The sequence below is a fragment of the Setaria italica genome, chromosome III (genome assembly GCF_000263155.2).
Source record: "Setaria italica strain Yugu1 chromosome III, Setaria_italica_v2.0, whole genome shotgun sequence".
Lineage (NCBI taxonomy): Eukaryota > Viridiplantae > Streptophyta > Magnoliopsida > Poales > Poaceae > Setaria > Setaria italica.
In genome coordinates, this window is record NC_028452.1 from 31,365,030 (window position 1) to 31,380,016 (window position 14,987).

At 44.5% G+C, this 14,987-nt stretch overlaps 1 protein-coding gene and 1 pseudogene across 6 annotated transcripts; one reads left to right on the forward strand and one right to left on the reverse strand.

Moving 5' to 3' along the window:
• Positions 1-824: 824 nt before the first annotated feature.
• LOC101780389 (putative pentatricopeptide repeat-containing protein At1g19290) lies at positions 825-7,211 on the forward strand. 6 transcript variants are annotated; one of them, XM_022824746.1, is made up of 6 exons: positions 825-3,936; positions 4,114-4,226; positions 4,333-4,411; positions 6,137-6,230; positions 6,684-6,788; positions 6,860-7,211. In XM_022824746.1, the coding sequence occupies exon 1, from the start codon at positions 1,021-1,023 to the stop codon at positions 3,820-3,822; it is 2,802 nt and encodes a 933-aa protein (XP_022680481.1). In that variant the 5' UTR covers positions 825-1,020; the 3' UTR covers positions 3,823-3,936; positions 4,114-4,226; positions 4,333-4,411; positions 6,137-6,230; positions 6,684-6,788; positions 6,860-7,211. The 6 variants fall into 6 exon arrangements, with proteins under 6 accessions (XP_022680481.1, XP_012699840.1, XP_022680482.1 ...); XM_012844386.2 differs by having other exon boundaries at positions 4,156-4,226; positions 6,122-6,230; XM_022824747.1 differs by having other exon boundaries at positions 4,156-4,226; positions 6,134-6,230; positions 6,681-6,788.
• A 233-nt stretch (positions 7,212-7,444) lies between these two features.
• LOC101780791 lies at positions 7,445-12,974 on the reverse strand (annotated as a pseudogene).
• Between the last annotated feature and the right edge of the window lie 2,013 nt (positions 12,975-14,987).

Consider the following 14,987-nt stretch of genomic DNA (forward strand, 5'->3'; position numbering starts at 1 on the left):
GACTAAGCTACATCTTTTTATGTCTCAAATCCACTAGACTAACTAAAAACTATATTTTTTTATGTCTCCAATGAACTAAACTAACTAAACTAACTGCTAGATCTATCTACTACGAGCTAATCTAAACTAGAGGATTAGAAAAAAAATACCTCGAACGAAGCGAGGAACGGGGCTTCAATCTCCCCTCCCCTCCTCCCTCCCTCCCTTTCTTTCCCTTCTCCTTCCTCCCTTCCTTCTTCTCTCCCTCCCTCCCTTCCTCTTCTCTCGCACGAGCTTGCTCTCCTGCTTTTGGGCGCGGGGGGCGGGGGTAGGGACCAAATGAGTGGGCCTACGCTCGGGGGCGGCCGGGCCGTGCGTTTTAAATGCTGGGGAGCTACCGCCGTTTGAACTAGTGGTAGCTTTTCCCGCTTCCGCTGGTTCAAATGACGGGGCTTGCTACCGTCGTCTCGAACGGCAGAACAGCCTCGTCCCCTGCACCGCTAGAATCTATGTGCGGCCTGCCGGATGGGAGGGTGGTAAGCGGAATTCCGCGCTAATGTGGCAGGTACGGGGAGCTACCGCCGTTTCACCCGGCGGTAGCTCCTCTTACCGCCAGTTGAGACGGTGTTAGCCTGTTACCACTATTTCAAGCGGCGGCATAGGTTTATTTTTACAATTTTTTCGTTCTACTATTTATTTATGTAAAATCATAAAAAAAATATAAAAATAAAAAATTCTAACAGTTATAGTTAATCGGCCCAACAACCATCGTTCCGGTCGCCCTGATGGAACCGGGCGCAGCCCAAATTAGAGCCTCGGTTGCCTTTGGAAGGCTTCGGCCCAACTCCCAAAACCCTCGCCGCCGCTTCCCACCTCCGTCCATTTCTCCGTTGATCCGCTTCGCCGGCCGCCGCCGTCGCTTGCGCTTCCTCTTTTCCGTTCGCCACTCGCCAGCCCGTCTCCATCTGCTTCTTAAGCTTTCCCATTCGCCGCCGCCGCCACGCCTCCTAAGAGGCACGCCCCACTTGTCTCGCCGGCCGTATGAACCAGAGATGCTGCCCCCGCCTCCGACCGCTGTACTTTCTCCGCCGCGGCATCCACTCCACCTCGGCGCCCATTCCGGCCGACGCCGCCACAGACGCCACCCTCTTGGGCCGCCTCACCCGCCTCCTCCTCCTGCATCGCTTCTCCGCCGCCGCCCGCCTCCTCTCCTCCTCCGGCCCCCTCACCCCTTCACTCCTCCATGCAGCCCTGCGCCGGGTCCGTCTCGACCCCGACGCCGCGCTGCACCTCTTCCACCTCGCCCCGTCCCGCCCATCCCTGCTCGCGCACGCCCAGCTGCTCCACATCCTGGCCCGCGCCCGCCGCTCTGCCGACGCTCGCGCTCTCCTGGCTTCCCTCCTCTCCCCTCGGCCTCCGGCCCCGCCTCTCTTTCCGCACCTCGTCGAGGTCTACAAGGAGTTCACCTTCTCCGCGGCCTCCTTCGACCTGCTCCTACGCGCGCTCGCCAACGCCGGTCACCTGGATGGCGCCCTCCAGGTGTTCGACGAAATGAGGAAGCTCGGGTGCCGCCCCACCGTTCGGTCCTGCAACAGCATGCTCAACAGGCTAACGCAGGTTGGGGACCTGGGCACCGTGGTGGCCGTGTTCGAGCAGATGCAGCGTGTCGGGACTCTGCCAGACGAGTTCACGGTGGCGGTCATGGCAAAGGCGTACTGTAGGGATAGGGGAGTGGCACATGCAATCGAGTTTGTGGAGGAGATGAAGAAGATAGGTGTGGATGCGAACTTGGTGGCATATCATGCACTGATGAATGGGTACAGTGAGATGGGGCGGACCGAGGATGCAAGAAGGGTGTTGGATTCGCTGCCCAGCAGGGGTTTGTCACCAAATGTAGTGACATATACCTTGCTTGTGAAGGGATATTGTAAAGAGGAGAAGATGGAGGAGGCTGAGGATGTCATAAGGGAGATTAGGAAAAATAAGCATCTTGCGGTTGATGAAGTCACCTATGGTGCAGTGATTAATGGCTACTGCCAAAGGGGAAGGATGGAGGATGCAGTTAGATTACAGAATGAGATGATTCATGTTGGGCTCCAGGTAAATCTGTTTGTGTACAACACAATCATCAATGGGTACTGCAAGTTGGGCAGAATGGTGGAAGCACATAAGATTTTGCATGAAATGGAAGGTGCTGGTGTGAGGCCAGACACATACAGTTACAATAGTCTAGTTGATGGGTATTGCAGAAAGGGTTTGATGACCAAGGCTTTTGAAATTTGTGATACGATGGTAAGGAATGGATTCACAGTGACAGTAGTAACATATAATGCACTTTTGAAAGGTTTTTGCTCACTTGGCTCGATTGATGATGCACTTAGACTGTGGTTCTTGATGTTGAAGAGAGTTGTTGCACCTAATGAGATTAGTTGTAGCACTTTGTTTGATGGTTTCATCAAGGCAGGTAAAACTGAGAAGGCCTTGAACCTTTGGAAGGAAACCTTAGCAAGGGGATTAGCAAAAAACATAACTACATTTAACACGGTTATCAACGGGTTGTGTAAGACTGGGAGGATGCTTGAAGCAGAAGAGCTTCTTGGCTGGATGAAGGAATCGAGATGTCCTCCCGATAGTATAACTTACAGAACAATAGTTAGTGGTTATTGTAAGACAGGTGATATGGTTGGAGCTATTCGCATTATGAAGGAAATGGAAACTTTAGGTTTTGTTCCTTCAATTGAATTGTTCAATTCTTTGATAACTGGACTCTTCATAGCTAAGCAATGTGGAAAGGTGGACGATATACTCTTTGAAATGAGTACAAGGGGACTTTCTCCTAACACAGTTACTTATGGAGCTCTGATAGCTGGATGGTGTAAAGAGGGAGATCTGCAGAAAGCGTATAACCTGTATTTTGAAATGGCAGGGAAAGGCCTGACTCCAAACCTTTTTATTTGTAGTTCTTTAGTGAGCTGTTTCTATAGAAAGGGGAAGGTTGATGAGGCAAATTTGGTGCTGCAAAAACTTGTAGATACCGACATGATTCCAGATATCAGTGCAACCAGACTTGAGATTGGGAAATTAGCAAATGCACTTGATACTGTTGCTGGTGGAAATCTTCATTCTGCAAAAATAATGTTGAACATTGTTATTTTTGGTCTATGCAAATTGGGAAGGATTGAAGATGCTAAAAACATGTTTGCAAATCTAAAAACCAAGGGATTTGTTGCTGATAATTTCACTTATTCTAGCCTCATCCATGGTTGTTCCACTTCAGGATTTGTTGATGTAGCTTTTGATCTGAGGGATGAGATGTTAAGTGTTGGTCTCACTCCAAATATCGTAACCTACAATTCACTCATATATGGTCTTTGCAAGTCTGGGGAGTTATCAAGGGCAGTTAGTCTTTTTAAGAAGTTGCAGTCAAAGGGTATCTCCCCTAATGCTATCACCTACAATACACTAATTGATAAATATTGTAAGGATGGTCACATAACTGAAGCCTTTAAGTTAAAACAAAGGATGATAGAGGATGGTATTAAGCCTACTGTGTTCACCTATTCTATACTGATTCATGGTCTTTGTATTCACGATTATATGGAAGAAGCAATCAAGCTTCTTGACCAAATGATTGAGAATAATGTAGATCCAAATTATGTTACATATTGGACGCTGATTCAAGGTTACATTAGATGCGGTAACATGAAAGAGATTTCAAAGCTTTATGATGAGATGCATATCCGTGGACTTCTTCCCACCCTTGTGGCTGGAGATGTAAAACAAGCATGTCCTGTTATATACAACCAGAATGGGAAAACAAGTCACATGAAGATGTACTGCTAGTGCTAACTGCTAACACATTCGTTGCATGTCTACATTCTCTTGGAAGATGCTGATGACTTATGGTTTGTATGATAAGGCAAATCATAAGGATCCATTTACAACTTAGATGATTCCGTAAGTTACTTTTACCTGGTATTCTTACATATCTCTTATGTAATTATTAGTAAAATTCTGGTTATAGTCATTGCTCATACCAAATTAGGCACTGTTAGAATGCTTTTCGCAAATCAAGACTGTTAGAAATGTGTTTCACAAACCTGATACAATTCTACTCATTAACCAATTTGAAAGTCAATTCGATCAAGGAGAATCTTAGTGGATTAATTTTATTAGAGCACTGGATCAAGATTCAAGCAATTTGAGGTGTGGACAAGCATGGCGGCTTCTGTAATCAGAAAATGAAGGTAGCACATTTTCCTGTGATATTTAAGAGTCTTTGAGGTGGTATTTAGTCTACCCTTTTTCTTTTAAGATCGTGTATTTAATGAACTTATCTAAATTTCATTTCAGGGTTCGCTGAGAGAAAAAGGAGAAAGACACAATGGATTGAATTTGGAAGAGTTGACCAAACTCTTATGTGCCATAATAGGTCTGTATCGATTTTCATTTTTCTTTTCAATTCACATGCTTGTGGCAAACTTTACATTTGCCATTCATTTGTGAATCCGTTCCAGATATAATGAGAAACTGCTGGAGTATTTTGCTTGTTGCACTTGAATCATATTGAATATAATGGGATAAATAATTTTATGTCCTGATTGTACAGGACCAGGAAGATCATAAGTTGAACAATAAATACGAGGTGCAAATTTAACTTGTACACAAATTTTGAGAGTAGGATAACACCTTTTTATCTAATGTTATCATATTTATTCTAGTTCAGTTCTCCCTTTAACACCAACGGTAGATAGGAACCGAACTGTCTCACAACGTTCTAAACCTTATGAACTTTTGTCCTCTAGATATGCAGTTATGCACCACTGGACCTGTTGCATGTCATTATGTAAAAATGCGACCATAATTTTGCAAGCAGCTCTTAGTGGATTGCTGGCCTCATCTTGTTGTGAGAAAACTGGTTCCGGAACTATTAGACTAAACTAAAGGACTTCTGCTGAGCACTTTGAAATGATACATCATACAGGGAACTGTGGCATTTTTATCTTGATTGTGGTGGTAACCATTGGCTTCTTATTGCCTCTCTCTTGTTGGGAAATATGTAGTGCTTTTTTGATCCCTCTTCCCAACTGCTCCAGTACTATAGGCAACTGAGCACTTCATGTTTCAGATGGGCACTAAATTTTTCCATGCATTTTTAAAGGTGCTGGTGTTAGTTGTAGTTTGTTAAATGCATGTTATAATGAATAATTTCAACTGAGTTTTGATATGTGTGGCATCATATCTGTGGATTTTAAAGGGTTATTCATGCAAGAAAGTTCCAAGTGCTAAAAGGCATCGCTGGGAAACATTTCGTTAGTCTTATTTTCATGTGATAAGGTACAAAGAATACAGCAACAACAAAGCTAAGTCCCAAGCAAGTTGGGGTAGGCTGTAGCTGAAACCCAATATGATCCACCTAGTCCCAAGCAACTTGGAGTAGGCTAGAGCTGAAACCCAACATGAGCCTATACAAAATTACAAATGCCTATCGTTCAACTGGCATCAATATTCAGTGTAATAATTCATGACATGCAAACCCCAACTTTCTATATGAATATGACTATCTATGTCTGGCATTTGTTCAGATAATACTAAGTTCTCGCTAGATAGTTCTGTTCAGAAACTACTGGAAGTTTCTGAGTTTGCTTGCTCATTTATTCATCTCTGGTGATTTGCACTTGCTCTACTTCTGGATTTTGAGTGGGTATTTTCATCTACAATTTGAATGGGAAACTGATAGGGCTTGTTTTCAAGTGTTATACTTCATCCATGTATGTGATATTTTCCATGCTCATTTTAGGTTGTCTGAAATGTTACCTGTGCTTTACTTGATGTCCTTCCAAGGTGTTCTAATTTGCCTTCTTCCTATGCTTCTCTACGTCTATAACACAAATGGTTTAATGGTCAATGCATAGCTGCCATAATCTAGCTCTTGCTATAATGCTCTACTTTTAATTTCCCATATCCTCTAGGTTCCATTGTCTTACATTGTCTCTGTAAAGAATAAAATTGGTCATCTGATGCATCATTAAAATATAACTTCTCTTCCATTTAATTCGAGGTTTAGATGTTTCGTAGCTAGTGTTCTTTGATCTGCCAAGCTGATGCCGCTACCACATGCTTTATTCATTCTGAATTCTAGTCCTTCATCCAGCAGCTGAAAGATGGATCAGTTATATGCCAATGTGGAATCGAGCAATTGTTGGTTGCCAAGCAATATCCTCAGCAAATTGCAAATGCAGCTACATCTGGTAATATTATCTTGTTTTTGGCTCAATTAATTACAAACTAAGCATAACATCAATGCCTCGTGCAGAAGTTCTTTTGAGAACGTTCTGTTTTTCATTTGAACCATCCATTATTACAATTTTGGTGAAGACAACTATTTTCCATGTTGAGCTACATCTATTGTGGCATTACCTATGGCATGTTGTAATATTTTACGCATGTTTCCCATAGTCGAGTGCTTTCTTTTATGTGTCAGGCCATGTCATCTAACTCTATCTCCACATGTCAGTTAATTTAACAAATTTGCACATAGCATTCTGAGTGAAAAAGAAAAAGCTGAGAATTCTATTTCCTTTGTCGTAGTAGCTAAACATGTTCCATCTGAAGCATTTATTAAGAAATGTCTTGTTAGCTTTCAACAGATACTATCATGTAGACCATAAGCAAAGAAATATACTTTTCTGTGGTTTCAGTAGACAGCCAAGTGGGCATGGTTTTTGCAATCAAAAGATGAGGCAGAGAACTAAATGGGTTAGCATCGTGCCCAGATAGAGGCTTCACTCTATGGGAAGGTTGAAGAGGTATGTACACCAACCCATCATCTCTTGCTCATTTGTTCATGAAATTGAACCTTCTATATTGTTGTTTCCAGAGCAACGGTGGTTCTGGTGCGAATGTCAAACTCCTTGTTTGGCAGCAGCAAAAATTGAACAACTCTATCAATAGGTCTGCAAGTATCTTCCCTAATGTCATTTAGATGCTTCAGAGACATGTCACCTATGTGAGGAACTGAGCGTTTCTGGGGCGAGTTTTGTTGAGTTGCATCCCTTATTGCAATTAAGATACCTTAAGTCACATTTGACTGTAGCAACGAATGAAAAGTAAAGCTAACGTTGCTACCTTCACTATTTAAGACCTCCAGTGATGTTGCTCCGAAAAATTTCTTGTCTTACTTCCGTACTATATTGTTTTGGAAAATAGAGCACTGTTTTTCAGGGCTAATATATCTCTACCGACCCTTTATTCCTTTGTAGAAAAACAACTTTCGGGATTATATTTTCTTCACCAAACGGATTACAGGGATCTAACACATTTTCATTTTACTTTGTGGGATCTTGTGGAAAGTCGTTCAGACTCTGAAATTAGAGTAAAAGGCTCAATAGGCTGCAGAAAGGCTCGTCAGATATTAGAAGACTTCCTCCTGCAGTTCATGGAAAACTTTTCACACAATATAAAGTGCTTAACAACACGTCCGGCTCCGGCCTATACACAACTATACAAGCATATATGATAGAAACAGGATTCAGTGTCTTGCATAGCCATAGTCATGCACATTGGTGTACACTACCATGTGTACACTGCTAGCTAAAGAAGGCGAGATGTCTTCCTTGGTTTTTCTTATTAACAAATTAATCTCATGCCATAGCTACGATTGCAATAATTTATCTGAAAACCGAAGTAGAAGGATTGCGATGCCGAGGAAAATAATGGTGGCTTCAATGACTGCATCTAAGGCCATCAGCTGCTCTGCTGCAATCTTAGAAGTTTCACGCCCACGCACCTGTCCAACATGAGCTTTGTTATAAGTAGCAATCCACGGAATTCTTTTTCTTTTTACTGCATGATCTAACATATCTGTGAGTGAAAATTATGGTGTTACATGATATAGTGACACTAACATTTTCTGGTACAAATAAATTGTGACAAACAACAAGCACATGACATGAAAGTGAAACAGTGTTGCTGTTATTCTTTCGAAAATATCCGGACCCAACACTAACAGTTACAACATGTACACTTCCTACTTACGTGTTAGCTAAAGAAAACAAAGCAAACTTGGTGAATATCGTTAACATGTACTTTCAAAAAAAATGAGCCTACCAGGGACTGCTAACTTTTTATACTGCATAAAGAAAAGTTAATGATCCATGATATCAGGGAAGAAATTCAAACCTCTAAAAGATAACTCAATTTAATGGGGGAGGTTCTGCTCTGCATGTTGAATACAGTAACGCAACATATCCAATATAGCCAGATCAGTTTGGTAATCATCAGATCCTGTGTAGAATATATCAGATGTAGTACACTCATAATACTGCATATTAAAAGTTTGAAACATGATACAAGCCATGATGAAGTACCTGGTATATCAAAAATTTGCTGGACAGGAATTCCTAGTAGATCTACTAACTCGTTTTGAACACGAGCACGTTGTAGTATCGATAGTCTATCACCATGTGTGACTACAACAACAGGTTTATCATCTGCAGTAATGTTTATCATAATCACATTCTTGTCTACTAAGCATTCAAATATCAACGGAAGACAATGTCCACAAAACAAGTTGACAATACAAAACAATAATTTATATGTAATGATATATATGGCAAAAACACAACAATATGTGTATGCATTTTCCATAGCACGAGTCATACCGGTTACACGAGTATGATAGTAACGAAATGTATATTATTCCTCAATATATGTGAAAAAAACTATTTTAGTAAAATAATTTCTATTGTAAAAGGAAGATCAAACATATTAGTGAAAAGTCTACGTAACCCCTCAACCGTCCACGTCAACCCCCACCTACAAAACCGGATATTATACACTCTAAACAAGTAATACCGTTTAAATGACCAGCTGAAGTGGTTTTGCCACCGTGGCATGCAATATCGTTTAAATGACCCGGTGAAGTGGTCTTGCCACCGTGGCAAGCTACGTTGAGGGCCAGTTTGGCAGGGCTCCTCGCGAGGGGCTCCTCGTGCGGAGCCGGAGCCGGAGCCGGAGCCGCGGAGCCACTTTTTTTGGCTCCTCCATGCAGGCCTAAAACGGCTCCGGCTCCTCCCAAATGTGCCAAAAAATGGCTCCGCGGTCAATGCCGTTTGGTGCGGCTCCGGCTCCTCCGTGCTTCGGTAAGCGCACGGAGCCGGAGCCGGAGCCCTGCCAAACTGGCCCTGAATAGGACGGGACCCATACCGGTCAAGGCAGGTCAAGCCTGCCCAGGCCACGGTCAAGGCCGACGGAGCCGCGTTTGACCGCCGGCTTCCTCGCCGGCGGCGAGCCCTCCCGGCGACGCGAAGCACACCTACAGGACCACCTCGAGCACGCGCACACATCTAGATACTTTCCAGGGTGGAAAACTGGCCGGAGCATGGCAGGCGACGAGCGGGGCGGGGCTTTATGCGCGGCCGCTGCGGAGCGGCGGCGGCACCGGCGCCGGCGGCACGAGGTGCGGGCGGAGGAGGCGATCAAAGGCTGAAGGGGCTCACTGGGGTTCGATTTGAGGCGTCGCTTGGGGTCGAGGACGGCCGGAAGGTGGTCGTCGGCGTGCGGGTGGACCTTCTGGCGGCGGTGGCTCGGGCGGACCGGAATCCGCCGATTCCCGGCCGAGGGTCAACCGGCGCTCGAAGGGGAGTGGCGTGGAGTGAAGCCTAGAATGTGTTGATGGTTTGTGGGGGAGCGATTTGAGGATGGAGAAGGGTGGCCGGAGTATTTGACCGACGGAGGGGCTCGTATCGGCGGCAATGGCGGCCGGGGAAACTCAAATTCCCGGCTGGTGCGGGGACGGTGAGCGGCGTGGATGGACCGAGGAGGGAGCTGAGAAGGCTTGTGAGCTGTGGTTGCGGGGGATTGAGCGGAACTGGCCGGAGCGTGGCGAATTTGGCCAGCGCGGGGCTCTACTCGGCTTGGTTTGGCGCTGGTGGGAGGGAGAAGGTAAAGGGGATAAAGGGAAAAGAAAAAGAAAAACTGACAATTGGGTCCTATCCAACTTGGCATGCCACAGTGGCAGAACCACGGGTCATTTGAACAGCATTACACAGTTTAGGGTGTATAATATCCGGTTTTGTACGTGTATGTGAGGTCATTTAAACGGTATTACATAGTTTACGATGTGTAATATCCGGTTTTGTGTGTGGGGGGGATATGGACAATTGGGAGTTATCAGACTTTTTCCAATATATTACTCCCTCCGTTCCAAATTGCAAGTCATTCTAACTTTCTTGGAGAGTTAAAGCATCTCAAGTTTGACCAAACTTATACAATAAAGTGCTAACATTCATGATATCAAATAGGTACCATTAGTTTCTTCATTAAATATATTTTCATAGTATATCTATTCGGTGTCATAAACTTTTGTGATCTTCTCTATAATTTTGGTCAAACATAAAATAGTTTGACCCTCCAAAAAAGTTGGAATGACTTATAGTTTGAAACGGAGGGAGTAGCAATCACTACCTCCAATTGATAAGAATGGATACATAAATGTTTCACGCAGTATGTCAATATAATCTTTCGTGTTACTCTCAATTGCCTGAAGGATAGAAACACCGTCAACAACAAATATCACAATGTTGACCTTCCTGGCAACGAAGAAAACTGAATTGATTCCCGAATGATTTAATGTCCTTAGTTTTATTGTCTTCATTAATATCCCTGCTAAAAGTGCAGAATAAATTCATTGAGCCATGTGTTTCTATCTTAAGGCTACAAGAAAATTAAGAAAATGAAGCATATGTACCAAGCAATACTGGGAGTTGCTAGCGCCCGGACGTCCGATGGGAACTTTCCCATCGGACGCTCCGTTGCAACATTCAAAAACAACATCTGCAACATCGAAAGTATGAGGTTGCAACATTGAAAAATATGCGAAAAATCGTTCAATGTAAACATCGTTTTTGATTAAAAAATTTCCCACCGCAACATTTCCAAACAAAAAATCACCATATGATAGGTTAAACACTTGCAACACGTGTGCAAAGCATATGCAACATCTAGATCTACTTTGCAACATCAACATGAAATTCTTGCAACATTTTTTTGAAACATCCAAAACACGTGAAACATACACTTGCAACATGCAGAAAGATCTCGTCGGCCATGGAGACCGCTTCCCGCCACACGCGCCATGGCTGCCGGCCTCGCTCACTGACAGCCTCGCCGCGCTATGCGCCATGCCGGGAGGCGGCGGACGGCGCGCAGAGGAGGTTGGGGCCATGCCCGAGAGGATGCGGATGACGAGCTCCAAGCGCGGGGGCCTCCATGGCCGGCCAGGCGGGGGCGCGGTCCGGGCACGGCGAGGTGCCTCCATGGCTGGCGGGGTGGGGGCGAGCTTCGGGGCACAACGGCCTCCATAGCCGGCAGGGTTGGGGCGAGGTCCAGGCGCGGCACCCACCATGGCCGGTGTGGCGAGCTCCAAGGAGAAAGCAGAGCAGGAGTGAAGAATTTTGGAGGAAAGTATAGCGGGCAACCCAGCATGCAGCACTGCAGCAAATAGATAACTCTCGATCGGACTTGAGCTTGCAACTAGCTTGGTTGAAATGATACTTCGGGTCCATCGCCCTGACGCCGTTTGAGTGGACCTGAGCGTCCGATATTTTCCGTCCGCGTCGAACGTAGGATGGTTAGCATTACCGTACATAAAAATATTGTAGATCCCTTGCTAAACGTGTAATAGGCTCTTGAAATAATTCATTTCATGGTTTTCTATTAAGGAATTAACTCAAACATATCTTTTCAAGTAGAATTAATTGGGTATCAAGAAGCATTAGGTGAAAATGAAAAAAAATCCTCGGCTAAGATAAGAGAATAAAACTACAAACTGCTTACCCCGTCGCTATCTCCCCATGGCTGATTCCCTTTGTCATCCACTTCTGCAGTGTCTTGAAATTTTTTTGTGGGTTGCTTGATAAGCTCTGTGTATCATAAATACATATTGCAGTTGATTTCCTTGGAACTGGATACTCACGAAGGAAGACTGTACCCTTTGATTTTGAACTTCCTAAATAAATAGTAATAGTAAAATCAAGTACAGTCGCGCATCATGATGAAACAGCACCTAGGAAAAGGTTAAAACCTTACCTGACACCTGTGCTCGATCTGGTGCAGAAGGGTCATCATCCTTGTCAAAGACCCTTGTAATTTGGTTCACAAGGGTGCTCTTGCCAGCACCTCTAGGGCCCACTAATAGCAGTGTAGTGATCTCAGGCAAGACATAATCCCCAGCTTTTGCATCGCCAGCTCCCTCAGTGCAATCCCCAGGCTCATACCTGGTCATAGACTGAGTTTCTAATAAAACACAGACTAAGTTTCTAATAAAACACTCACTGAGTAAAAGATTAATAAAGTGAACTTTCTTAGGGTCTTACTAGCACATCGCAACACTGTTCTGTTAGTTGCCGATAATTAATCTCTCCTAGTAATTAGATTTGGTGGTTTAATTGACAAACTCAGAAATTTCAGTCTTGAAACAGATCGTAGTTGTTTGATAAACAGATAGAATATTAAGTTCAAGATGCGATCATTGTACTTTGTATTAGAAACTGTAATGTGACGATAGCTGCATTCTGCTTTTATAAACCATAATTCAACACCAAAACATGGTTTTGGGAAAGACGAGTAGAAACGGAGACATTTATTGTTAGAATTTCGGACTCTACCAATTATATTGTTAAAAAAAAGAGAAAAAAATCAAGTTACCTCCTGATGAACTCTTTCGCCTCCCGGCCGAAGTGTCGAGCATCCACCTCGGGTGGTCGTAGACTGAGCACTCATCGGATTCTTCGTCATCGTAAACTGGCAAGACGGCCACGTACTCGGCGAACTCTACACCTCGACAAACAGGTAGTTCAATAAAGTGATCATTCCAAATTGGGAACTGTGAGATCATAGGGTAGTGGCAGAGCAATCACCAGGAGGAAGGATCTCCGATGAGCATGACGGTGAGGAGGGGATGCTAGTGGGGTGAGATTGCCGCTGCCGCCCATGGAATTTACCTCGAATTTTGCAGAGTTTGGGGTTTCCTTGGAAGGTGGTTTGGGGGTGGCAAAGATTGAAAAAGAGGAAGGAGGGTGGAGGTGTTAGGGAACAATCTTTGTTTCTTGATATTGTAAATAAAACCGACATTTGCATCGTACCCATCAACTTTGTTGTAAATAATTCCAATGCTCATTCTTATTTTGAACTAATCATGTTATTTTCTTAATGGCTAAGGAAGTTATCATGTATCATCTACTTGGCACTGGTAGAAGAGCAATCTAAGAGGTGAGAGAGCCTAGAGAGATTGAGAGAGTCCAGTTCCCCTAGAGAGAGAAAGTTCAGGAATTCCCAGAATCAAACGTCAAAATCCTCAGAGAAATAGGGGAATCAGTTCGTCTGCTAAGGATCGATCTCTCCTAATTCGCTCAAAGTTTTGGTGACGAATTTGAGAATGAGCGGGGATTTTTCTCAGAATTTGCTCGCCGCGTGAAGAGAGAGGGTTAGGGGTTCCCAGAGAGAGATCCCCCGATGGATCACCGCCTATGATCGCACTTTGCCACATCAAGTAGGAGAATGCAGCCAGGTCGGCGCCTCACGATGGCCTTCCATGGAGGAACTCCGAGAAGAGGATGTAGAGGATTGTTGGATGATTTCACCGGTGAGCGCCCTATGAAAGTGGGCACCCCAATTTTGCATGGAGGTAGGGCTGAACCACGATCATGTGATGGTAGTCTGGACAGGGGTGAAAGGTGAAGATAGCTGTAAAGGGTCCTATCAAAATGGTAGAAATCATAGGAGAGAAAGAAGGAAGCAGAGGAAATTAGGAGGAGTCTGTTCAAGGGATCTACGCCATCGAGTGAGGATAGAGAATTGGAGGAAGTGATGAAGAATCTTGAAGCAGCAATTGGAAGAATTTCGAGCTCAAATCCATGGCGGATGTGCCTACTAGCAGGAGGACAGAGGAAGGTGGAGAGAGTTGGTGGGAGGGAGACGAAGGCAAATGGGTTGCTAGCCCAAACAAACTGACCCAACTCACCAGACACAAAGGAGTTCGGGTCCAACCTCTCGGACTTGTTCAACCACTCCTACAATCTGTCCACCACATGGCTCTAGGTCCCCAAGTCTAGGGTTCTAGAGGCGACGGAGGTGGGGGTCCCAATGAGGAAGGCGGAGGTGAGGAGATTTGGCTAGAGGCGAAGAGGATCCAACACACAAAGATGACATTCACCGATTCCACATCATTTGTGGAAGCTACGATGAATAGACGCCTAGGGATGGATTGGGGAGGAATAGCTCCATTCCAAGGAGGAGGCCACTACAGAGGTGGGGAAGCCGACCGATGGGGAAACAACATGATAGGAACCCGCTAGGGTTTGTTCCCAATCTTTCGATGAGAGAAGGTGGATAACTCAATTTGGGGATGGAGACGATGTTCACGGTCCGACTACAACCATCCAAGGATGCTGCGCCTTAGCAACCGATATACCACCTCCAATGGTCGCCGCGATCTTGTGGAGCACGATCAACCAAACCACTAGGGTAATTCTTGCAAGCAATCAAGGAACAAGTAAGAACAAGTAGAACAAGAAACTCAATTGCAAATATGGAGATGGAAACCAATCTAAAATCAAAAAGTTGATGTTCTGAATCGAGTAGAACGGATGGTCTAGTCGACACACGCGTCTACAAGGAAGTAGCAATGGCTAAACTTTCAACAAAACAAAATCCGAGTGTTCATGGTGGCGGCTAAGGGGTATATGAATGTGGGAGGATGACCACCAGGGTGTTGGGGTCGTGATCCAATCCTAGGATGAGTTCCTAATGGACCCAACTTGATACACGGCCCATTGGGCCAAAATAAGGCGACGCAACACCTTTGATAGAAAAACCTTTTAGTAGTAATTTGATCATTGCGGTCCCTTCAGGAAATATATGAACATGAGTCTGGATGTATATAAAAATAGACTTCAGAAGGATTCCAAGGAGTACTTGAACGCCCAAAACGGAGTCCGGATGAGATC

Bases quoted from the DNA above. Each gene is read 5' to 3' on its own strand.
- LOC101780389 (XM_022824746.1), top strand. From the start codon at position 1,021: ATGAACCAGAGATGCTGCCCCCGCCTCCGACCGCTGTACTTTCTCCGC.